The following is a 25,329-nucleotide window of genomic DNA, read 5'->3' on the forward strand; positions in this document are numbered from 1 at the left end:
GCCAAAAGTGGAAAATCTGACTTCTGTAATTGCTTCTCCACTGAACATGGGTGTTGACAGGTCAATCCATACTCCTAGCCTGTCTCTCTCATTCCCTAGTGGGGTGGGGTTTTGGGGAAGTGGGATCCAGGACACATTGGTGGGGCCATCTGCCCAGGGAAGTCCAGTTGGCATCATATTAGCATCTGGAACCTGGTGGTTAAAAAGAGTTAACATATAGAGCCAAAAATAATTGTTGACTAATCATGAACCTAAAGGCTATAAAAGTTCATATGAAGGGTTGGGGGTTCTCCATTTTGTAGATAGTTAGTAGTACTATTTTAGTTGTATTCCAAAGAGCTTATGACTATACTAGTTTTTTTTTTTTCTCCTGAGCCTAACATCTGATATGCAGGTGGATCTAAGTTATTGTCTGGGGAGATGATGTCATGGCTGGGAAAAGGACCAGAAAGCTGGATCAGGGAAGAGAGTGGCTCCCAAATATGGGAAAGGTGTATAAATATTGTTGATTGTAAACCCCATCAATTTAATCTGATCTGGGGTCCATATTCAGCTTGGGAGCATATGTGACCTCTGCATCCCTATAGGTCTGAGCTCATATTCTGTGGTCATGAATAGCAACATTCCAAGCTGCCCCAATTTCAGGACCCATCTTCCTCAGATGGAAGATAAGAGTATGTTATCCAGCCTCCCTTCAGAGGATGGAACATTCTCTACCGTTGTTGATCTTTGTTGAGGGCAAAGTCCTATGTTTTTATAGGCTCATCCCAAGGACCTCCGTGGTGGCACACTCAGTTGAGTACACATGTTATCATGCACAAGGACCTGTGTTCAAGCCTCTGGTCCTCACCTGCAGAGAGAAAGCTTTACAAGTGGTGAAGCAGTACTGGAGGTGTCTCTTTCTCTCTCTCCCTATCATCCCTTTCCATCTTAGTTTATCTCAGTCTCTATCCAGTAAATAAATAGAATGTTAAAAAATAAAACAAAGGCTTAGCTCACTAAGGTCTGAAAAATAAAGATAATCAAAATAAAGAAATGTTTAACTTTGATTCTAGTTACAACCATGAAAAACTGCTTCCAGGATCACACTGTTACCAACTCCAGGTTTTGGCTATCATGCAGTAAAAACTGATAGGCCAATGTATTCCCAGGCAGGGTTTATTAAACCCTTTTCCAGCACAAGAGGGGAACCATAGGCGGCATATCTGCATGCGGATTCTGAAGATTCACTGATTTGGTTTTAAAGCAGCACTAACATGCACTGTGATTCCACTGTGCCATCCAATCAGGAACAAGCATGTCTAATTTTGCAGAAGTTTACTCATCTGCTCGTGCATGGTTGAAATGGCAGAGTTGCCCACCACTGTCATCCTAGGATTTTCATATAGTCATCAACTTGGGCAATTTTTCATGTGCCTCACCATTGGGAAAGTCCCTGGTGAAACTTATGTGGTGAAGCTTATGCGGTTAATCATTTCCTTATCTTAACCCACAGGTGCTAACGGTTGAGTGGGAGGAGGTCAAGCTCTATTTCTATTGTTTCAACAAGAGGAAAGCATAAAATGGATGAGATTAAGAACTGAGACTGTTTATACGATGTAGATAGTCATTTACGGAAATATTTGGCACTATGTATCTTTGGAATCGAATAAAAGCTGAAAGAACTTAGAAATTTTATAAAAATGTCAGGCTTGAATCTTTTAGTCTGTAGTCTCCTTTCAGCCCTGCCCCCATAATATGGTACTGTTGTTTATAGAACACACTGAGATTTTTGTGTTTTGTAGCAAAAGCTCTGAGAGCATGTACAACACCCATTTGTTCTGTTTTTCTATTCAGTCTCCTTTAATCTGAAATGTCTCCTGGATCTTTCTTTTTGCATACTTTTTTTCTTGACTTACTTTTAGATTTTTTTTTCTAATTTTGATTAGTGATTTAATAGTAGGTTTACAAGGTTATAAGATAATAGGAGTTTAATTCTACACCATACCCATTGCTAAAAAATCTATGAACCCTTCCTCCTCCAACAGTAATCACCACAGTTCTCCCAAAGTCATTGATACCAGTTGACACTTTATATATTTTTTCTCTTTTCAAGTTCATATGTTTAAGTTCTTTATATTCCTCATATGAGTGAAATCATCTCATATGATGATTTGTTCTTCACTTCCTTGCTTATCTCACAAAGCATAAACACTGCCAGTTCTATTCAGTTTATCCCAAGGTACACAATATATTCTTTTTTTAAGCCATTTAACATAATGGCTTTTTTTAAATTTATAAGACTCAAATGAATTATTTTTATTCCATTATTAGAGTTACCCCCACACACACCTATGGACATCTAATCTTTGACAAAGGGGCCCAGACTATTAAATGGGGAAAGCAGAGTCTCTTCAACAAATGGTGTTGGAAACAATGGGTTGAAACATGCAGAAGAATGAAACTGAACCACTGTATTTCACAAAATACAAAAATAAATTTCAAGTGGATCAAGGACCTGGATGTTAGACCAGAAACCATCAGATACTTAGAGGAAAATATTGGCAGAACTCTTTTCTGCATACATTTTAAAGACATCTTCAATGAAATTAATCCAATTACAAAGAAGACTAAGGCAAGTATAAACCTATGGGACTACATCAAATTAAAAAGCTTCTGCACAGCAAAAGAAACCACTACCCAAACCAAGAGACCCCTCACAGAATGGGAGAAGATCTTTACATGCCATATATCAGACACGAGTTTAATAACCAACATATATAAAGAGCTTGCCAAACTCAACAGCAAGACAACAACCCCATCCAAAAATGGGGAGAGGAGGACATGGACAGAATATTCACCACAGAAGAGATCCAAAAAGCCGAGAAACACAAGAAAAAATGCTCCAAGTCACTGATTGTCAGAGAAATACAAATGAAGACAACAATGAGATACCACTTCACTCCTGTGAGAATGTCATACATCAGAAAAGGTAAGCGCAGCAAATGCCGGAGAGGTTGTGGGGTCAAAGGAACCCTCCTGCACTGCTGGTGGGAATGTAAATTGGTCCAACCTCTGTGGAGAACAGTCTGGAGAACTCTCAGAAGGCTAGAAATGGACGTACACTATGATCCTGCAATTCCTCTCCTGGGGATATATCCTAAGGAACCCAACACATCCATCCAAAAAGATCTGTGTACACATATGTTCTTGGCAGCACAATTTGTAATAGCTAAAACCTGGAAGCAACCCAGGTGTCCAACAACAGATGAGTGGATGAGCAAGTTGTTGTATATATACACAATGAATACTACTCAGCTATAAAAAAGGTGACTTCACCATTTTCAGCCGATCTTGGATGGACCTTGAAAAATTCATGTTAAGTTAAATAAGTCAGAAACAGAAGGATGAATATGGGATGATCTCACTCTCGGGCAGAAGTTGAAAAACAAGATCAGAAAAAAAAAAAAACACAAGTAGAACCTGAAATGGAATTGGCATATCGCACCAAAGTAAAAGACTCTGGGGTGGGGATGGGTGGGTGGGGAGAATATAGGTCCAAGAAGGATGACAGAGGACCTAGTGGGGGTTGTATTGTTATATGGAAAACTGGGGAATGTTATGCATGTACAAACTATTGTATTTACTGCTGAATGTAAAACATTAATTCCCCAATAAAGAAATTAAAAAAAGAAGTTCCCCAACTCCAAACTTATCTAAGTATTCCCTTTCTAAAATTTATTACTTTTATTTATTGGATAGAGACAGTCAGAAATCGAGAGAGAAGGGGGAGATAGAGATGGAGAGAGACACCTGCAGTTCTGCTTTACCACTCAAGAAGCTTTCCCCCTGCAAGTGGGGACCAGGGGCTCGAACCTGGTTCCTTATGCACTCTAACACGTGCTCTCAACCAGATGCACCATCACCTGGCCCCTCTAAGTATTCCTCATAGTTTTTTTTTCTCTCTCAATATTGTAATTTTTTTTTTTTTTTACCAGGGGAGAGCGCGAACGCAGTCCCCCACTACCACAAATTATGCAGTCGAGTTTCCCACATTTGGGGAAATCGCAGGGGTCAGCACATCCGGAGTGCAATGAATAAGCCTCGCCCTGGGAAAACCACCTTCGTGATCATGGTATCTCCCCTGCCAGGTAAGTATAATATTGTAAATTTTTAAACAGGAAAGTGAAAAGATACAGTAGAGAAGAATGTGGGCCATTTAAGAAAGATGAATGACCCCACATGGAAGGTGATTCCCATTTTTATTTACTTCTAGGGCTCCACTTTCACATCCTTTCTAAGCCACATCTACACCTATTACACTTCCAAGTGTCCTTCCTTTTTACTTATCCTTCTCAGGTAAGGGAAATAGTGCCTAACTTCCTCAGACGTTTCTCAGATTCTCTTCCCTCTCAGTATTGGGGCAAAGACTAAGGTTCCTGGTCAGAAAAGTTCCAAGTTCCAGTGGATCTGGGGTTCAGAGCCTTCTAGTCATTTTCCTATAACATCTCCCCCTCTGGGACTGTGGTCCTAACTTTTTGGGGGGGATGCAGAAGGAATTATGGCTTCTGTACTGGGCATAGAAGTTGGCCAGTCGATCCATACCACTCAGTCTGTCTTGACTTTTTTTGACACCTGGGTTTCATGTGTATACAATTCTACTACTTGAGGTTATTTATTTAATTTACAGATAGGGAGTGATGAAAGCAGTATGTAGATGTACAAAGCAAAAAAGCCTTGCAAGTAAACAGGCAGGTGGAAAAACATGGGCAGAAATCATTCTTGATCACAAAACTTCGACGAGTGCTCTTTTGTGAATTTTTTCGGTGGCCAAGTAATTGTCAATCAGCAAGCCAAATTACTTGTTTTTCTGCAAGTTAAGGAATTAAATAGAACATACTTCCAAAGTATGCAAACTGTGAAGATGGCCTGCTTCCCAGCAAATGCGTCATCTTCCTGTAATGCTGACCATTTTGTTTCCTATTCCATGCCTAATGAATCTTTTCAGTATGGAATTTTTGGCATCTGGATTTCTTAATACCAAATCTAGCTAATTATCTTTGCAGATATTCCTATAATTTGCATTTCTTATGAAACTATGTTGGCACTGTAAAGTTAATGTTATTTTGTAGTATGAGACTTAGAAAGTTGTCTAAACACTTAAAAGGGGGGGAGATTTCCAGGAGGCATGGCTAAAGAGTGGCAGCTACCAGATTCTTCCCCAAAACAACAAATACCTACAACTTTAGAACTTAATGAAATTCACCAGCTACAACTGAGACATCTTCAGAAACACCACTGCCTCCAGTGGGTGCTCTTGCTTGTGGTTGGAATGAGAAGGGGCATGAGACTGAAGCCAAACACAAAAAATTATGTTCCAGGAGAGTACAACGCCATTTTCCCTCTACACTCAGCAGCAGTTAAGGGAACATACAGTGCTGGTAGTGACAGAAGGAAATTTATGACCTTTTAATGCAGGGACGTTACAGGCAAGGACACACCAAAAAAGCAAGGAACATCTGTGACCAAAGCATGTTTAGTCTTATATAATATTATGTCATAATAAGTCCTATGTTTTGGTCTATTGATTCTGCCCCAATTATTCTAAGTAGCAAGGTGAAGAAGAATAAGATGATACAGATCTTAGTTTTTCATGAAAGTCATTGAATGGAATTTTGAAAGTCTTCATGGATAATATTAGCTTATACACAGACCTACCAGGATTGGTGCTATGGTGATGTAATCCTGGCTGATAACTTATTTTGTCACCAGGGTTATTGCTGAGGCTTGGTGCCTACACAATGAATCCATCACTCCCAGCAGCCATTTACCCCCTGCCATATTTCTTTCTTTTTTTTTCCCTTTTTGATATAGTCAGGGAAATTAAGAGGGAAGGAAAGAGATACCTGCAGCACTGCTTCACTACTCATCAAGCTTCCCCGCTTCAGATGAGAACCAGGTGCTTAAACCAGGGTCCTTGAGCACTTTAATTCTGGTTGATAACTTTAAGAATGGAAAAAACACAACAAGGTGATGTATATATAAATCCTCAAGACTGTAACAGTTAATCTGTAGATACTTTAGATTAGAAAAATAGATATTTCTAACTAGAAAATTAATACTGTTTATTCTGAGTTTCAGATAATGTTATTAAATAGTCATTCTCAGTTATAAACAAAGCATTTATATCACATACAGGCTACAGTTGTCATACTTTAGTGTTACATATTTTAAATTGACAGTTTAATTTATCCTATCTTAATGACATAAAGATGATTCCATTATTATTTATTAACAGAACAATGAATTCTAAAAGGTCTGACATGAAGGTCATATTATACTTTATTATAATAATAACAACAAAATATGTACCAATAAATGATGAGTCAAGACATGTTATTTTATTCTTAGAAAAACATTAAAATAAAATTTAGTTTATTAAAAACATAACTTTTTACTAAAATTCCAATGTAGAAAACATGACCATGGAAGAGTATTTAGTGAATACTTTTATTCCATGAAGTGGACCTATCAAAGTTGTTTTTGAGGGAGTCGGGTGGCAGCACAATGGGTTAAGTGCACATGGTGCAAAGGACAAGGACTGGCGTAAGGATCCCTGTTCAAGTCCCCGGCTCCCCACCTGCAGGGAACTCGATTCACAGGTGGTGAAGCAGGTCTGCAGGTGTCTATCTTTCTCTCCCCCTCTCCATCTTCCCCTCCTCTCTCCATTTCTCTCTGTCCTATCCAACAATGGCATCAATAACAACAATAAGATGAAGGAGCAGTGAGAACTAATCAAGAAAGGAGAAGAATTTGAAAAACTGGGCAATCAACTTCTTGATTTCTTGGAATGTCTTCACATAGAAAGAATTCCACGTGTGTTGTAGCTCTGGCATAGCATCTCCACACATTCCGTATCAAATCACCTTTCCCTACCTAAAGAGAAAATTAACTTTTTGGACACCTGAGTGTTGGATTTCTATTATTGCACACATCAAAAGTTTTACAAACACTTTTCAGACATGCAATGAAGAACATCTGATTAAATTATTTTACTTGTTTGTTCCAAGAATCCTCATAGATTCACATATTTATTTTCATTTTTACATTTGAGAAAATTGAGGTTCACAGGTTTAATGAATTTTCAAGAGCCTACAGACAGGTAACACTAATAGTAATATTCAAATATTGCTATAGGTTTTATTTTGGAGCCCTCACCTTTCCCACTAGGATAGGCTGACTTTCAGGAATTTGTAGACTCAGTGATTTACATAGCAATTCCTTTCAGGAGTTAGTGTTGTAAGCCAAGATGTAAACATGATATTTATAATCTTATTGTTGCCCATGAGTCAGAGTTTCAGCAGAGCCACTTCTCATGGAAAATATATTTAACATACAAGCATATATATTTAATTTCTTTATTGGTGGATTAATGTTTTACAGTTGACAGTAAGATAGTACAATAGTTTGTACATGCATAACATTTCCCAATTTTCCATATAACAATTCAACCCCCATTAAGTCCTCCTCTGCCATCATGTTCCAGGAACTGAACCCTCCACCCCCCACCCCAGAGTCTTTTACTTTGGTGCAATATACCAACTTCAGTTCAAGTTCTGCTTATTGTTTTCTTTTCTTATCTTGTTTTTCAAATCTTCCTATGAGTGAGATCACCACATATCCATCCTTTTGTTTCTGACTTATCTCACTTAACATGATTCCTTCAAGTTCTATCCAAGAAAGGGTGAAGAAGGTGAATTCACCATTTTTAATAGCTGAGTAGTATTCCATTGTTAACACATATTCTTATTGAAAAAGTGACAGTGGAGTTTCAAAACTATGTATTGAGATTTCACTATGCTTAAGGTCTGGGAGTATAGTGGTGACAAAAACATGACAAATGAGGTCCCTAATTCACAAGAAGTTTATTAATGCACCAGCTAAACATACTGAACCAATATTAACTATCACTACCCAAAATGTATTTATTCAGGTAGTGACAAAACAAAAATGTAAAAAAAAAATATGAAGAGGAGAAGGAAGAGGAGGAGGAGGAAGAGGAAGAGGAGAAGGAGGATGAGAAGAAGGAAGAAGAGGAGAAGGAGGAGGGAAAGGAGGAGGAGGAGGAAGAGGGGAAGGAAAAGCAGGAGTATGAATGAAGGGCAACAGGGGTATGTGGCAATAATTTTGGAGAATATCATCAAGGAAGGCTTCTCTTAAGAGGTGATATCCTCGCTGAGATGCAAATGATAAGAAGTATGAAATGAAGAGGGAGAACATTCTGCATGTATTCAAAGAATATCTGGAAAGGTCAGTGTGTCTAAAATGAGTGATACTGACTAGTAAAGTCAGGGAAGTAAGACCGGCCATTTCAAGGAAAATCACATCTGAGGATGAGCACACTTCTGCAGCAATACGTGGGGGAGAAGCTTGCAGGTGGCCACAGCAGCAGTCAGACAAGAAAGATGGCAATATGTTGGCATAGCAGGCTCTCAGTTCAACAGCTATGCCAGCATCTTGCCTCCTCTCCAGTTCCAAGTCACAGTATACATTCTGTGCCTCTTTGGCTTTTCATGTTTCCAAAATCTTCCTTTCCAACCTGAGGGAGGGAAAAGCACTCATTAATTGAAGATGCAAGCTTGTTTCTGAACATTACAACACAATCATCTTAAAGTGTCCAATTTTGAAGATGTAGTTAAGCACAGGAAGGTTGTGGCTAGCTTCTTTTTTCCTATGCCCTTTGATCCTAAAATGAACACTGAGAGTGTTTACCCACTACTTGTGAAGGAATACGGGAAAAATTCTGACAAAAACTTTAAGTGAAGTCTGCTTGATGACAGTTAATTACAGGTTGTTACTAGCATGCTTACAGTCCACTATACATCCTAGTGACTCTCAAACTAGCTTTATTTTTATTCTAACATTAGTAATCAATTTCTGCTATCCAGATATCTTTAAACAATAACAAACTGTTGACCTGCAAAGTATAATTCATTGCTTTAAATGCTCTTAAAAATAGTTCTCTTTTAGGGGCCAGGCAGTGGTGTGCCTGGTTAAGCGCACACATTATAATGCGCAAGGATCTGGGTTCAAGTCCCTGGCCCCAACCTGCAGGGGGAAAGCTTCACAAGTGGTGAAGCAGGTCTGCATGTGTCTCTCTGTCTCTCTTCCACACTATATCCCCTCCTCTCACAATTTCTCTCTGTCTCTATTAAAAATCAATCAATAAAGATTAAAAATCAAAAAAAAAGTTCTTTTGAGTAAAATATTATTAGCTAAAAACTTTATAAACATTTTTGCAAGTGCATACTAGATTACAAGTCCAAGAACGCTCATTAGAACCTTTCCTTTAAGGGGCCAGGCAGTGGTACACCTGTTTAAGTGCTCATATTACAGTGCACAAGGACCCAGGTTCAAGCCCCTGGTCCCTACCTGCAAGGGGGAAAGCTTCATGAGTGGTAAAGCAGGGCTGTAGGTGTCTCTCTATGTCTCTTTCCTTCTCTATCCCCACCTCCCCTCTAAAACTGTTCTCTATGTAACTAATTATAAATAAATAAATAAATACAGTATTAATAAAAAGAACCTTTCCTTTCATAATCAAAGAACTGGACACAACTTAAATGCTCAATAATATAATCAACATTTTGATTAAATTGTAACTAGTGTTTCTGAGAATTTTTGAGTGAATAAAATTTATTTTCAAAAGATACATAATTTTATATTTTAAATAGTAGTGTGTTGCTTTAAGAACAATTAGATGAGAAGATTATCATTTGTTTATATATATATATTTCTAAATATTACCCAAAATAATAAAATATATAGCAACTGAGGAAGTAGTTCAGCATGCAAAGCACACTTCTCTCATGCCTGGGATCCTAGGTTCTAACTCCAACACCACATATGATAGAGTAGTATTCTAGTCTCATCTCTTTTTCTCACACAGTAAAATAGGTGGATTTTTAAAAAACAAATTTTTAGTTACAGAAGGCTACCAAAATACAAGTGAAAAAGAGGCACACTCATTCTAACATGCGTAGTAACAAATGAATTTCTCAGAAATAAAATTTCAGTGTTTCCTAAGCAAGGAACCGGGTATAAAACATTCACTTATCTATGTATGTCTTTACATGATGTATATTTCTTATGGAGGTATAGGAGTTCTATTGAGAGTCTGTAAAATTTGATCCAAGGGCAAGGTAACTGGCAGAAGAGGTGCTAAAGGACAGCATATGCTCAATTTATGATGATATAATGTATTAAGATGAAAGTATTTAACATTTTAAAAATTTTTATTCATCAAGTATAGAACATTGGAAATGAATGGTAATACAATATAGATTAGGTAGCAAAATGTTTACATTGTGGAAACAAGATTTAACTGAATCAGATTTCTTCAAAAGGCTCACTGAAATATTCTTTTAACATATTTATTTATTTATTTATTTATCTGTTGAGCTTCAGTCTGGTCTGAGGAATGTGTTTTATAGAAACCTAGGACTTCATGTCCGTAAGTCCTGCATTCTACTGCTAAGTCACTTCCTTGGCTGCTTATTCTTAGTGTTCTTAATTGAAAGACAGGCATAGACTGAATTATTTTAGGTGATAAATACCACATATCTGAGGACAAAAATTGCTCGTGCAAAAGAAAACTGAATGACAGTGATGTATCGATAAGCCAGATGCAGTCAGTACTTGAGAAGTCAGATCTGCTATTTTATATAAGGATAAACTAAAGGGACAGTCTAGGATAATAAAATAGTTTGTCTTTTACTTTCTTCTTGTATTATTTGCATATTAAAAATTATCCAATGATTTTTTGGTAAGCTATCCAGTAATTTTTTAATTTATTATTTTAAAAAATCTAGAAGGTCAGACCAATACCCTATTAAAGAACTGATTGCTGTTGAAACTTGAATCCTTAATTTCTCTGGTTCCCAGTCAATCTTGCTTTCTATTAGCTCACTGGTAAAATGCACCTTCTCACCACATACACCTCAAAGAGAAAAACGTTTCAAAAATAAAGCCTAACTGCGAATTGTGTTGTAGGTGGAAAACAGTGCAAATATTGTGGGTGCCTGGTTACAACCATTAGCAGTTAATGTTAATTTCTGTATATAAAATGCTCTAGAGAGGGGGGCCGGGTGGTAGCACAGCAGGCTTAGCTCACATTGCACAAAGTGCAAGGACTGATGTAAAGATCCCAGTTCGAGCCTCTGGTTTCCCACCTGCAGGGGGGTCGCTTCACAAGTGGTGAAGCAGGTCTATAGGTGTCTATCTTTCTCTCCCTCTCTCTGTCTTCCCCTCCTCTCTTGATTTCTCTCTCTCCTATCCAAAAACAACAACAGCAATGGCAACAACAACAATAACAATAAAAACACGGGCAACAAAAGGGAGAAACTAGCCTCCTGGAGCAGTGGATTTGTGGTGCGGACACTGAGCCTCAGCGATAACCCTGGAAGCAGAAAAAAAATGCTCTAGAGAGAATACAGGCTTATTTGTAAACATTTTCTTTGATTGAAAAACGTAGAAAAACTCAAATCTTAAGTAGTGTAATTAATTTCCTTTCATATTCAATATTTCTTCTCCCCCACCCCCAAATCCTTTCCTTTTGTTGCCAGGACTTAACCACTCCAGGCTGGCTGGTTTTTTCAGATACATAGAGATGGAGTGGAAAAGAGAGCTCAGTATTGAAGCTTCCCTCAATGTAGCGAGGGACTGGGCTTAAACCTAGGTTGCACACATGACACACCAGGCACTCTCCTAGGAGAGCTATCTTGCTGATCCTTAACTAATATTAAATTCACTAAAAATGAACAATCTGATTTAATTATATGAATAATTTATTTAGAACTATTTTGGTAGAAAATCCAACATATCTCAGTCATAGAAGGCAAAAATCAGCTATACTCGCCTCAATTAGTACAGACACAAAGAATGAGAAGCCTTAATCACAGCAACTGAAAAAAAATATGTAACTAGTACTCAGTGTCTCCCCCCCATCCCCCAGCTGGAATACAATCTACTTAATATTAGCCTCACTGAAAAGAGTTCTCAAAAAAAAAAAAAAAAAAAAAAAAGGCTGGAGGTAAGGGGCTGATTATGCATAAAGAGTTAGAATGTCCTATTTTTCAAGTACAGTATTATGGAAAAATTTGTGGTCCAATCAAGAACATAGCTTTGGGGAGAAAGTAATATTCACTGAATGTGTTGGTATTGCTTTTGGGAATAGACAATTTGACAGGATATGCTTAAAGCTACTCCCTGACTGATAGAAGCCAGATGTGCATCTGCCCTATAGCTGAGAGGCTGTAAGGAAGGAGTAAAATTACATATATTTATTATATACATTTACTTATACATAGCTATATACATGTATGTGTATGTGTTATATAACACATAACAGTTTTATATTACGTATTTAATTTCATATATAACTATATAATAAACCTATATATAACAAATATATAACTAAATAAAAGCAGACATGTTTTACATACATTTCAGTTCAAGAAGCATTCTGAAATAAAACTAGTAAACAACAAAATATCTGTCTCAGGCACCAGAAACAATCCCCAAAATGCAACCACTTGAGTAAAAAAGAACTGGCAAAAGGGTTATTTTTCTTTCCTTGCCCTCCCAATTTGTCTGTTTTTTCTGTTGAAAACTTATTCCTTATCTCTGCCTGTTCAATGTCCTCTTGACCCCTCACACTGTGATAACAACCAGCCTTGTTCTTTCTTAAGGAGCTATACAGCCCCATGTCATGCTCTTTTACCTATTCTAAAGTCCCTTTAACTCTGCATATGTTCTCTGTAAGAATGAGAAATAATTCTGTCCCATCATTACAGATATCTAAGGCAAACTGGTAATGGAAAATAGACTTAAACTTACAAAGAGACTTACTTTTTTCTTTCCTTCCTTCCTTCCATCCTTCCTTCCTTGCATCCTTCCTTCTTTACTTTCTTTCTTTCTTTCTTCCTTTCTTTTTTTAAAGAAATGTGTACAACACAAACTTAATTTTTTACTTAGTAGAAGATAAAGATGCTTTAATAGGGGAAATATCTATACTACAACATATTACTATGAGGTCAAGATCAAACCACTTATTATTTTCTCAAATTTATGTAAAGCCAGTGAAAAAAAGAAGGTGGGGGAAGAGGGAAGAAATCACTTCATTTGAAAAGTAGTATGCCTTTTACATTTTTCCTCACTATCCCTCAGAAAAAATGGTTGTGGTGAACATTATTATCCCCTATTTATAGATGATTATGCTAAGGCTGAGAAAGTTTGATTATCTAAAGTAAATAGCCTCCAGCCATCAACTTTCTAATAACTTTGCTAGCCTAACATGTACTGTAAACTGGCCTTTTAGGCATTATAAGCATTCTGCTGTATTCTGTCTCTGTCCATAGTGGGTTTCTTACAAAGGCCACTGCAGGAGGAGCAAAATCCATACTTAATGTATATTTCCACTTACTTTGATAGAACCTATGATCAAATTATATACAAAATACAGTAAGAAAATATAGTACTGTGATGGATTACAATAATGGTCTTAATTTTCCCTGTTTCCACATCCTGATCATGTAATTTTGCAATACTTGTTCTGACTTTAGAGTTAGTGGTATAATTTGCTTTAGTCAATGTAATTTTGTGATATTAAAAAGCTATGCTGTGAGCAAGGATTTAAAAGGACTGTGAGAATGTGCTTACCTGCTCTGCTTTGAGACTAGAGGAACATATTCAGACTACTCTACTGAAAAAAAAAAATAGACACAGAAAGCAGAGCGTTATCTCCTTAATCAGCCCAGCCAAGGCCAGTCTTGATCAGCCAAGAGACAGTCAACTTGACATGCAAGCAAGCAAGTTCAATCAAGATGAACAGAGGGGCTAAGACTATCCTAATATGTAAGTCCTATTTGAAGAGCCAGGTGGTGTAGCACCTGGTTGAGTACATGTTGCAATGTGTTCAAGGATCTGAGTTCAAGTTCTGGGTCTCGACCTGCAGAAGAATCTTACCAAGCTGTGAAACAGTGCTTCAAGTCTGTTTCTCTCCCTCTCCCTCTCCCTCTCCCTCTCCCTCTCCCTCTCCCTCTCCCTCTCCCTCTCCCTCTCCCTCTCCCTCTCCCTCTCCCTCTCCCTCTCCCTCTCCTCTTCCCTTTCCTCTTGATTACTGTCTGCCTGTATCTATATATTTAAATCTATATATTTAAATCTCTATCTAGTCCTATTTGTTCAAACCACCATTTCACTAGTGGAACTATAAATCCAACCAATACCTAAATTCATTCTAGATGTGTGCTGGTAAATAACAAGATCTCACTGGCTCTATGAATGAATTAAGTAAACTTTAATCAAGCACTGTTTTGCTAGACCATGAGCTTCTTAAAGGCAAGGGGCAATTCTCTTCATCTCCAAGATATAATGTAATCAGAGGATTTTCACAGAGAGATCAATCAATATTTGTTGAATGAAAGAATGTTATGGACTAAAACAATTTTGGTTCATACTCTCAGAAGGATAAAGAATAGGGAAGCTTCCAATGGAGGGGGTGAGACACAGAACTCTGGTGGTGAGAATTGTATGGGATTATACCCGTTATCTTACAATCTTGTTAATCATTATTAAATCACTAATAAAAATGACAAAAAAAAAAAAGGATGGTATGGATTTTGGCTACTTTATTATGATCAACAGGAAACTTCCAAAGGGTAGTAAGGCAGCAATGTGACAAAATTTGTGCTTTGATAAGATCACAGTGGCTGCTCTGAAGTGGTGAATGGACAAGAAACGTCATCACGGAAGCAGACAGACTATCTAGGAACTACCAGACAGGGATACTGTCAATTTGAATTAAAAGAAAAATACTGATTCACAACCAATTTTATTTGAAGGCAGAACAGAAAATTTGCTTGAGGACTTGAAGGTCTAAGGAGTTGAAGAAAGAAAGAAAAAAAAGCAAACCAAAACAAGAGGCTAAGAGATAACTCACCCAGTAAAGTACACATTTAACCATGCACCTGTTACCATGAGCAGAGACCTGGATTCAAGTCCCTGGACCCCATCTGTGTGTGGTGGGCGTGGGGAGGGGGACTTCATCAGATGTAAAGCAGTGTTGATGTCTCTCTCTTACCTTCTCTATCCCCCATTTACCTCTCAAATTTTATGTTTCTATTAAAAAATAATGGCTGTTAGGATCAGTGGATCTGTCATGTAGGCACTGAGCCCCAGCCATACAACCCTGAAGGCAATACAAAAAGACAAACAAAAAGTATAATAAACTCAGTTTTCCTACTTGTCAACAAGCTTTTAAATGTTGTCTAAACATATAATTAAATCATAAAAACATTTTTTCATGGCTAGATGGTTACCTGTGTGTCAATACTATCAAAATCAGACATATGAAAACATGCATTGCAAAGGAACCTTACAAGTGATGTAAAAACCAATTGCTTCAAAATATTTCCATCAGCCTTAAATAACAGCAGTTCTTTAGTCTGCTAAGTCTAAGTCTAACCCTTTACAAATGTTCCCTAAGTCTCTACACCCTCCCAATATGTGCCATAGTCTACGTGGCAAACCAGAAATCATCTCTAAAACTGCTAAGGTGCCCTCTTTTACCTGTGTCTTTCAATCTCACCACATACCTGATGAAGTCTCTCTCTCTCTCTTTCTCTCTTTCTCTCCACTTGTACAACTACCAGCTTGAGTTCCTTGTGAGCACACATGGTATCATCAAATGCTTTTTTTATTTTAAGCCTCCCACACACAAAAACGGACTCATGCAACTTTTCTTTTTATTATTATATTTATTTATTTATTGGATAGAGACAGACAGTAATCAAGAAGAAGGGGAAAATAAAGGAAGGAAGGAGACAGAGAGGCACCCACAGCCCTGTTTCACCACTCAAGAAGCTTTCCTCCTGCAGGTGTGGACTAGGGGCTTAAACCTGGGTCCTTGTACATTGTAATGTGTACTTAACCAGGTGTGCCATGACCTGGTCCCCAACTTTTATTTTCTTACTGAATTACATGAATAAATGATTAATCAAATTATGATGATTGCTATGAACTGCTTATGCCCTCCCTCTCCCAATTTATAACCTGAGCCACTAATATTATACCAGTATGAGTGCATTTGGGCATAGGATATCCATGAAAATAACTAAAGTTAAATGAGATTACAAGGCTGAGTCACTAAGGTAATAAATTACTAATCTTAAAAGAAACACCAGAAAAAAAAAAAAAAAAAAACACCGGAGAGCTAGATGTTCCCCTTCCTCTCTCTCTAAATGTAAATGCTAAGAAAAGGCCATATAAAGGTAGAGTAGATTGGAATGAGTAGATTGGAATCTTGATTCAAGGTTTCTAATTTAATCCATTAATGGCTGACATCCAGAAATCTTGGGCTTCTAGACTCCAGAGTTATAAGAAAATAATTTTCTGTCTATGGCATTTTATTACAGCAGTCTGAGAAGACTAATATAATGATAATGTTAATGATGATTGATGATGATTTCAAAATGCCCTAGGCTAGCAAAAAGATTAAGGAATGCTAGTTATATTTTAGTGGAGGTGTTTGTTGTTTTAAATTTCTTCTATAGGTAGATAGAATAATGGTTATGCAAAGAGACTCTCATGCTGTGGCTTCTAAGTCCCAGGTTCAGTCCCCTGTACCATCACAAGCTAGAACTAAGCAGTGCTCTGATTAGGAGAAAAATTGTTTTGTCCTAATTAAGATGTAATGCCTTAGGAGCTGGGAGATAACTCACCTAATAGAGGACATACTTTATACTGTGCTTAGGACCTGGGTTCATGTCTCTGGTCACTACATGGGAGCACCAAACAAAATGGAAGCTTCGCTGGTGGTGAAGCAGTGCTATGAAATCTCTCTAATTTCTCTCAGTTTCTCTTCCTCTTTTTCTTTCACCGTCTATCGAGAGAGAGGGAGAGAGAGAGAGAGAGAGAGAGGAGGTCTACCAGGAACAGTGGAATCATGTAGGCACAAAGCCCCAACACACAAACAAAGACTGTCTTAAATCACTAATGTTGACAGAGCCCTTTTTAGGTTACCAAGGCCCCAAGAAGAGCCAGATTCCAGAAGAAATATGACTTGATTACATACTGAGATGAGAATGAAGCTCATAGTGCCAGAGATTCTAAGAGTGATCACTGAAGAGATCTGAAGGAGAGAATGGTAGTAGTAATAACAGTGGCTGTTATATGTACACTATACCCTCATTAATGCCTGGATTTTATATGTGCTATTAAATTATTTCCAACCATTGCAAAAGCCTTGTAAAGGGAATAGCATCATCCTTCTTTTACTCTCTTTGTAGAGAATATGCAGAATTGATGATCATTACTCAAAACCTGATTCGTAAAGAAGAGTCCTGCTTTTTTTTCAAAATAAAGATTTATTAATTATATATTTTAATTTTTAATATTTATTTATTTATTCCCTTTTGTTGTCCTTGTTTTATTGTTGTAGTTATTATTGATATCGTTGTTGTTGGATAGGACAGAGAGAGATGGAGAGAGGAGGGGAAGACAGAGAAGGGGAGAGAAAGACAGACACCTGCAGACCTGCTTCCCCGCCTATGAAGTGACTTTCCTGCAGATGGGGAGCTGGGGGCTTGAACTGGGATCCTTATGCCAGTTCTTGCACCTTGCGCCACCTGCACTTAACCTGCTGCACTACCGCCTGACTCCCTATTAATTATATTTTAATGAAAGAATAAGAATGAGAGTAAGAGAATAACCAGGCACTGCTCATATCTGGTTTATGGTGATGTCAGGGATTGAATTTGGGATGACAGAACCTCAGGCATGAAAGTCTTTTGCATAAGCATTAAACTATCTCTCCAGACCCGCTTTTATTTAAAAAAACAAAACATTATGTTTCTCTTTGTACTTTTTCTAGTTGGGCTACCCTTTTACTAAATATTGGGTTGTCAGAAAAGTCATGACATATTTTTTTCTATACAAAAACGTGTCATGACTTTACAAAAAGAAAACCTGGAGAATCATAGACATAAGCCCAACTATACTAAAGAGAAGGCAAGTCCAAACAGTAATGGGGTTTGGCAGAGAACTGACAGGGCTGCTCTCACGGCTACAGTAGCATATTTCAGTTGGCATTATAAGCCCTTAATGCTGCTCCACTGTACCAACATTTGGTGATCTGATACAATCACAAGGAAAAAAAATTCTTATGGCCCCAAATAACAAGGAAGTCATTGCCTTTAGATTTCTGTTTCTTGTAGGATTAAGTATATAACAGCAAACATGTTTACTTGTCTATTACATAAAATATCTAAATTATTTATGTATTCCTAATTAAGATTATATTTCTGCTTGTATGACAGAAATGATCTTTACTAGAAGCTTTATTTCTTGATTATTGATGTCAGTTGAAGAATGTTCCCTCTGAAATGCAATGAACCCAGAACCAAAACTGTTTCATTTACTGAAGCCAACCATGAATGGAATTAATTAGTGGCATGACATACTAAGAAAAATGAACATATACCACTTTCAAGACAGAAATACAGGAATACTTTTTTCCTTATGAATTTAAAAGCCATTTTTTTTCTTAGAGACAGAATTTGTGTTGGTTTTTAGAAATAAAAAATACTTAGAAAGTTAGGTAACTTCAATTTTGGTTCTATCATATTTGATATCCAGAAGAAAATTTATACTGTTGCTTTTACTGTATTGAAAAATATCTTCTATTGTAAGGAATATGATTTTTAAATATCCATAGCAAAAAGAAAAATTTCTGCCAGACTATATTTGGAAGACACAAATAGATGATAAATCACTTTTCAAACACAATGGGACAGTTAGAATTAAGGACAGGCTGATTCAAAACAATGTTGGTTAAAAGAAAATGCAAAACAAAAGAAAGCTCACTGCTTTTTAAGACTAGGTAACAAGCAGTGGAAATGTTCTATATGTTTGAATTTTACATTTAATGCGTCACAATGTTTATTACCTCTTATTATATGAGAGAAATGTGTTTTTTGGGGAGAGGGAGAAATACTGTTTTCTCTATGTTTAGAAATCCCAGTAAGAATTTCCTAGTAACATCAAGATAATTCCAGTGAGTGATTACTGGGAACATTTAAAAATATGACCACCTCTAGTTAAAATGCATTCCCCCAATAAATTCAAATGAGAACTATGTTTATTTTTCAGTTACACATAAAATAATAAATATTAAAGTGTATGATGAGATATGGATGCATGGATCATAAGAAAATATAACTTTTTGTCTACAATCACACTTCCTTTTTTAATCAGAGTTTTTGTTGGAGCTTTGTGTGTGCACGATTCTACCACCACCGGCTGACTCTGCTTCTTTTTTAGAGTGTGAGAGGCAAAAGGAGAGAGAGAGAGAGAGAGAGAGAGAGAGAGAGAAGAGATGCCACATGCTGAACTGCTACTGAAGCTTTCTGCCCCTTGCATGATGTTCCTATGTGTGGCTGGGATCAAACATGAGTTCCTACTCATGCTATAGTAAGTTATCTCTGAGATTCTCTTCAATCACATCTTGTAAGCATAGATAATCTCCTTCTGGCTAGAGTTTTATTACTCAACTTAGTTCTAAGGTACAAAGTATCTCAAAAACAACGCAAATATGAGCAATTTAGTCTCAAGTTCCATGGCAAAAAAAAAAAAAAGACAAACTTTCTTGCTAGAACAGCTCACTTTTCATCAAATTTCATGATCAGTAACCAGGGGGATAAGGTGGAACTGATAAGAACACAGCAGCTGACCAAGGCTGGAAATAAGCAAATTCTTTTACTTTCTGGAAACTATAATGCTTGTTGAGTCTTTGACTTTTTGAAACCTAGTGATGCCAAGATTCCCCCAACACAAAGTAAATAAATCATCAGAATCTCTAGAGATAGTGCTTGAGCATTGGCATGTTTATAAAAACTCCTCACATGATTATACTGTGCAGACAGGGTAGAAAATCACAAATATAAGCCTTTGGATAAATTGATAGTTACATTTATGGTAAATTTATTATTAATAACAAACTAGTGAACCAATATTGCCTAGAGGAAACAAATGGGAAATCTCCTTGATAAACTGATGACTGCTGGAGAAGGCTCTATCTGTAAATACAAGAAGATGGAGTTACATAGGTGAATCCAATACACTTTCACAATTGTCCTGGACTATATTCCCTGATGGGCCTACTCAGATTATTTGTAAAGTAAATACAATCAACTCACATCCAGATTATAGCCTCCAGTTGAGCCTGCAAGACTTTTTTTTTTTCTGGAGGCAGATTTTCATTATGGAATTAAAATGCTATTTATATGCCAGCTCTCTCTAGGTTTACATTTCCAGATGAACTCTTGACCCCGCTCTCACCCTGAGAGGCCCATCAGGACTGGCCTAAGTAAATACATGCCAGTTCTCCAACTTTCTGTTGGGGCCAACAGAAAGGGAGCTGGGATGCATATCATCTCTGCAAATTCCCTGTGGAGTCAGCACAGGCTAACTGGAATCCTTAACAGAAACTCACACTGCTTTTCAAGACAATTCTTCCCTTGCAGGTTTCAGTCATTTTCCACTCTTCACCTGTCCCTAGGGGTACAAACTGCCTCTGCTCTTACCAGCCCTTCTTTCACTCTGCCACCTCTTCTAAATAGCTCCTTTTCTTGAATCCTAAAGGAACCACCTCATTTGTATGATCCCTTTCCTAACAGACTACTAACATGTTTGTTGGCCAAAGAGGATACATTTTTAACTCCTTAAAATTTCATGAGACATATATCAAAGATTCAGGAATATCATTACCTATCTTGAGCAAACAGCAGTCAAAACTAGGCAGAATGGATGCTACCTATGTCCTAGAGACCTTCTGCTCTGCCAGGTGTCCCCTTAATCTACTGGATGATCAGAAGTCCAGAAGGAGAAAGAGATAGTAAGAGGGGACTCAGGAAGGCTGGGTGTGGTGATTGTTTTATAATTAGTAGAGAAATAATCAACAGTTTGGTATTGTAACAAGTGCAGTCACACTGGTGAAATGGTAGTCAAGTCTGTATGTAAAATTGCTCATTACAGATGTAAAATTTACATCCTTACTCATAAATTTTCATAAGTTAATGTCTTAGAAGTACATTTACTGATATGTGAAAATAATTTTAAACTGACAATAAAGCAAAGAATCTACAAAATGGAATAGGCTGTAAAACCCTAATATTGTTTAAATGCACATGAATATATATATATATATATATATATATATATATATATATATACCTTTTTCTTTTTGATAGGACAGAGATAAATTGAGAAGGGAGTGGAGATAGAGAGAAACACCATTAGCACTACTTCACCTGGGAAACTTACCCCCCCCAACCAGGTGGGGAGCAGTGCCTTGAGTCTGGATCCTTGTGTACAGTAATGTGTGTGCTCAACCTGGTACACTGTCACCTGACCCTCATAGATGGATATCTTTAGATAGCAAGATTAAGAAAATGTATTGATCATAATATAAATAATGTTTATCTATGAATAGTGTAATAAATGATTTTAAGTTTTCTTTAAAAATGTAGTTCTCCAAACTTTCTATAAAGACACTTCTTTAATTCTATAGTAAAAAATAACACTACTTTTTTTTAATGGAGCACAGAAAACTATGACTATTTTTTAACTGAATCTTAAAGACTTTTTATGCTATGGTCAGCATTTTCAACTTGAGAAAAATTTGTTTTAACTTTTAGATATAAGGAATAAAGAAAAGAGATGAGTCTGATGCAATTCAGCCCCGGTGAGCTAACAATGAAGGGGAAAAGGTAGACAGATCTATAATTAATACATTACCATGCTGCAAGGAAGACAGAAATATCTAGAGTTTAAAAAAAACACACAGGGAAAGGACAGATGAGTTTTGTCTGGAAGGAGGTCATGGAGAACTTCACAGAGAAACTAATGAGTGAGCAGGATTCTGAAGACTAAACATAAGTTTAGTCTTAAGATAAGGCAGGATGGAACTTTCCAAGGAGAAAAACAGTCCATGTAAATGATCTCAGGCATGAAATAGTCAGGAACAAAACAGAGTTACCTCTGTTCTCCTCCTCTCTTTCTCTTAGAACACTTCTAAGGATCTTATTTTAAGGACAAGCAGTCAGCATTTGTGAAAAAAGCGACGATGAGACAAGGACCAAGTTGGTTTTTTGGGCTTTGCCTTGAGAACTGAGGTTATATTACAAATATAAAAACTGAGGTTTAGTTGTAAGTAAAGGCTACTTTAGACATCCTTGGAATTACATTCTCATGTGTGGCTAATCACTTTGTCTATATTACTCTCAAGGAGTCTCTTAAAAACTACTATAGTCTATTAGTCATTCTCATTATATGGAAAGGGTTAAGACAACTTGCCGGTGTCTATGGTTTTGGATTTATCTACCACAGCACTTCCTCATCGCCACAAAAGTTAAATATTAACTTTCTGCCTGTGTGTGTGTGTGTGTGTGTGTGTGTGTGTGTGTGTGTGTGTGTGTGTGTAGGGAGTAGGCAGGAATGAGATATATAATAAATATATGTAATTTGTGGAGTAAAGAATCAGGAAATGATGTGTGCCATGTTGAAACAATCACTTTAAAAATTAATTTAAAACCTTCAGCAAAGACACAACAATTTTAATAAGTTCACTATAGAAAGTAACTACTTTAAAATCATAGGATATTTTGAATTTGTAATAAATACTGATAGATACTTGTGTTTATTGTCTTGGAAATATTTTTAATGCTAACCATGTTTTCTTTGAATGAGTTCATCTGTGCTCTTTTTTTTTTTTTTTTGCTACTTCACAAGTATGAAAAAACAATTTTTTAAAGATGCCTGCAGGGGTCTAAATAAGCAAGTGTTTAATACAGACAATCAGATTAAGACTCACTCAACAGATGGGGGTCTGGTGGTGGCACATCAGGTTAAGCGCACATAGCATGGAGCAAGAGGATCCTGGTTTGAGCCCCGAGCTCCCCACCTGCAGAGGGGTCGCTTCACGAGTGGTACATGTGTCTCTCTGTCTCCTCTCTTCCTATCTCTCCCTCCCATTCTCAATTTTTCTCTATCCTACCCAATAATATGAAGAGAAAACAAAAACAAAAAGGCACCCAGGAGCAGTGGATTAGTAAAGATGGAACTGAGGCCCAGTGATAACCTTGGAGGCAAAAGGAACTCAACAGTTTTATGAACAGTGTACAAATCAAGTTAGATATAGTTTTTCCCTCACCACCAAGAGGTTTTATTTGAGAACACATTTATTTGGTCCAGATGATCAATTCTGTTTTTCTTTTATATGTGTGTGTGTGTGTGTGTGTGTGTGTGTGTGTGTGTATGTGTGTGTTTTAATGATCTTTATTTATTGGCTAGAGACAGCCAGAAGTCAAGAGGGAAGGGGGTTATAGAGAGACACCTGCAGCCCTGCTTCACCACTTGCTGCAAAGCCTTCCCCCATCAGGTGGGGACTGGGGGGCTAGAACCTGGGACCTTGTACATTGTAATGTGCACTCAACCAGGTGTGCCACCACCTGGCCCCTATCAATTCTGTTTTTCTTCAATACACCTTAAGTTAACTACTTGGATGTATGCCACTTTACTCCACTTAGATCTCCATTCTTTGAAGTCTAGGCATCCTATTAAGAATCTTTTAATATAATTCTATCACAGCTCAATTATAGCTCAATTTCATACCACCTGACTTCAGTGGGCTATTCTCTATGAAAAAGCAAGCTCACTGAATTTTCTTTAAAGTTTTAAAAAGTTAATTAGTATTTGCCAAGCACTTTGAAGATAAACTGTGTCGAGTAGTAATTACTTTAAAAAATACAACTACAGGGAGTTACTATTCTATAATCTTTTGTGCATCTTTATTAACTTTTAAATCCATACCTCAGTATCTTCCCAGATCAAGAGGCAGTGCAGATATTGCATAGAGTTTGCATTTTTGTTTAAATGAGATTTAAGTGAGGTAAATACAAAGTTGACCACCACCGCAAGCAACAACAACAACAAAGAGTACACTTTCCACACCATATTGTACTCCATAATTTTGTAGCACATTTAAAAGAACGGTCGAACACTGGGTGAAACTGGGACTGGGGGTGGGGTACTGCACCAAGGCAATGAACTCTGGGGAAAACATGGAAAAAGCCAGTCTTGGGATCCTAGGCTGGGGTTAAGAGTATTTTGCAGACACCTATGATGCAGAACTGGGAGATGGAGCCCATGTGCAGACAACTGTGCTGTAAACCATTAAACTCCAAATAAAATGGGGGTGGGGGGAAGGCAGCACAGTTCTGGTTGTGGAAGAAGTACTTTATTAAAAGGCAGGGAAATAGAAACTGACCAATTTTAAGTCTAAACTCTGACCCTCAAGAGCATGTGGTCATGGCCACAACTTCCAGTAGCTATCAAAACAGGAGAGTTGGTTGGACAGTAGCCTCAAAGTACTCAGCCTCAGCACTGAAGAATGTGACTTCAGATAATGAATGAAGCTTTGGAAATCAGCCTATTCACAGAATATCACGAAACACCACTGTTTAAAATGCCTGTGAATACTTGATCAATTTTATTATTAGCTAGTTACTATAAAGGACTCCAACATGTCTATCTCTCTCTAAAGATAAATTCCTAGAGCGTTCAGTAGTGAGAACCTAAGTCTAAGGATCTAGAAGAACACAGTGATTTTTCTTGTAGAGAATTAACTTGGTGAGGCCAAGGTCAAATTCCTACCTACCTGCTGCTTATTAAAGCTTCACACTGTGGACCTTTCTGATAGGATATATGTATTGACATTTGTCAAGGGTATACATGAAGAAGGTTATGAATATTAGAGCTATTTGCTGAGGAAGTGAGAAGCACTGTTGAAACTGAGCACATCTGAAACATGCTTGCCTCTAGAAAATCACATAGAAGGTTTGACTTCTGAAAAAATGGCTCACTGCATTCAGCTTGTCAAACCTTTGACAGTGTTTCAACTTACAAACCTGATTAGCATAAGATGTCTACTGGCAAAAGCACAAACTGAATTGTTTAAATTTTCTTTGACTTTGATGAGTGTCAGAAATTTTTTTTTAGAGATTTCAAAGGATGACCCATAGTGTATAGTCAATTAAAACATTTAATTCTTAGGCTTCTTTTAAAAATAATTCTGATTTTTACATATTAGTATTTGTATCTAGTAGGTATTTCTTAAAATTATAATTAGTGTTTAAAAATTCACTGCGAAGCAAAGTGCTCATGGTGATCTAAGAGGATATAATATTATTTGTACAAAGCAGAAAAGAGATAACTGAGCAGACAAAATTTTAAAATATT

The 25,329-nt window shown here is 37.1% G+C and overlaps 1 protein-coding gene and 1 non-coding gene across 4 annotated transcripts in view; both read right to left on the reverse strand.

Annotated features, from left to right (window-relative positions):
• IFNE (interferon epsilon) overlaps nucleotides 1–25,329 on the reverse strand; it is a 66,897-nt gene that overhangs the window by 19,551 nt on the left and 22,017 nt on the right. Inside the window, exons 2-3 of one of the 3 annotated variants that reach the window (XR_009552027.1) lie at nucleotides 13,696–13,738; nucleotides 6,341–8,578 (exon numbers count right to left, since the gene is read on the reverse strand). The exons of 1 other annotated variant lie outside the window; for it this stretch is intronic. Coding sequence is in view for 1 of the 2 variants with exons in the window: in XM_060199638.1 (XP_060055621.1) it covers nucleotides 8,484–8,578 (95 nt within the window). In the remaining variant the exon portion in view is untranslated. Of the gene's footprint in view, nucleotides 1–6,340; nucleotides 8,579–13,695; nucleotides 13,739–25,329 lie in introns of those variants that run through there. One more of the 3 variants, XM_060199638.1, reaches the window with a different exon arrangement.
• On the reverse strand, nucleotides 3,975–4,138 carry LOC132540974 (U1 spliceosomal RNA). The gene has a single exon (XR_009552180.1). It is a non-coding gene; the product is annotated as a U1 spliceosomal RNA (small nuclear RNA).

The sequence above is a fragment of the Erinaceus europaeus genome, chromosome 10 (genome assembly GCF_950295315.1).
Source record: "Erinaceus europaeus chromosome 10, mEriEur2.1, whole genome shotgun sequence".
NCBI classification, from domain to species: domain Eukaryota; kingdom Metazoa; phylum Chordata; class Mammalia; order Eulipotyphla; family Erinaceidae; genus Erinaceus; species Erinaceus europaeus.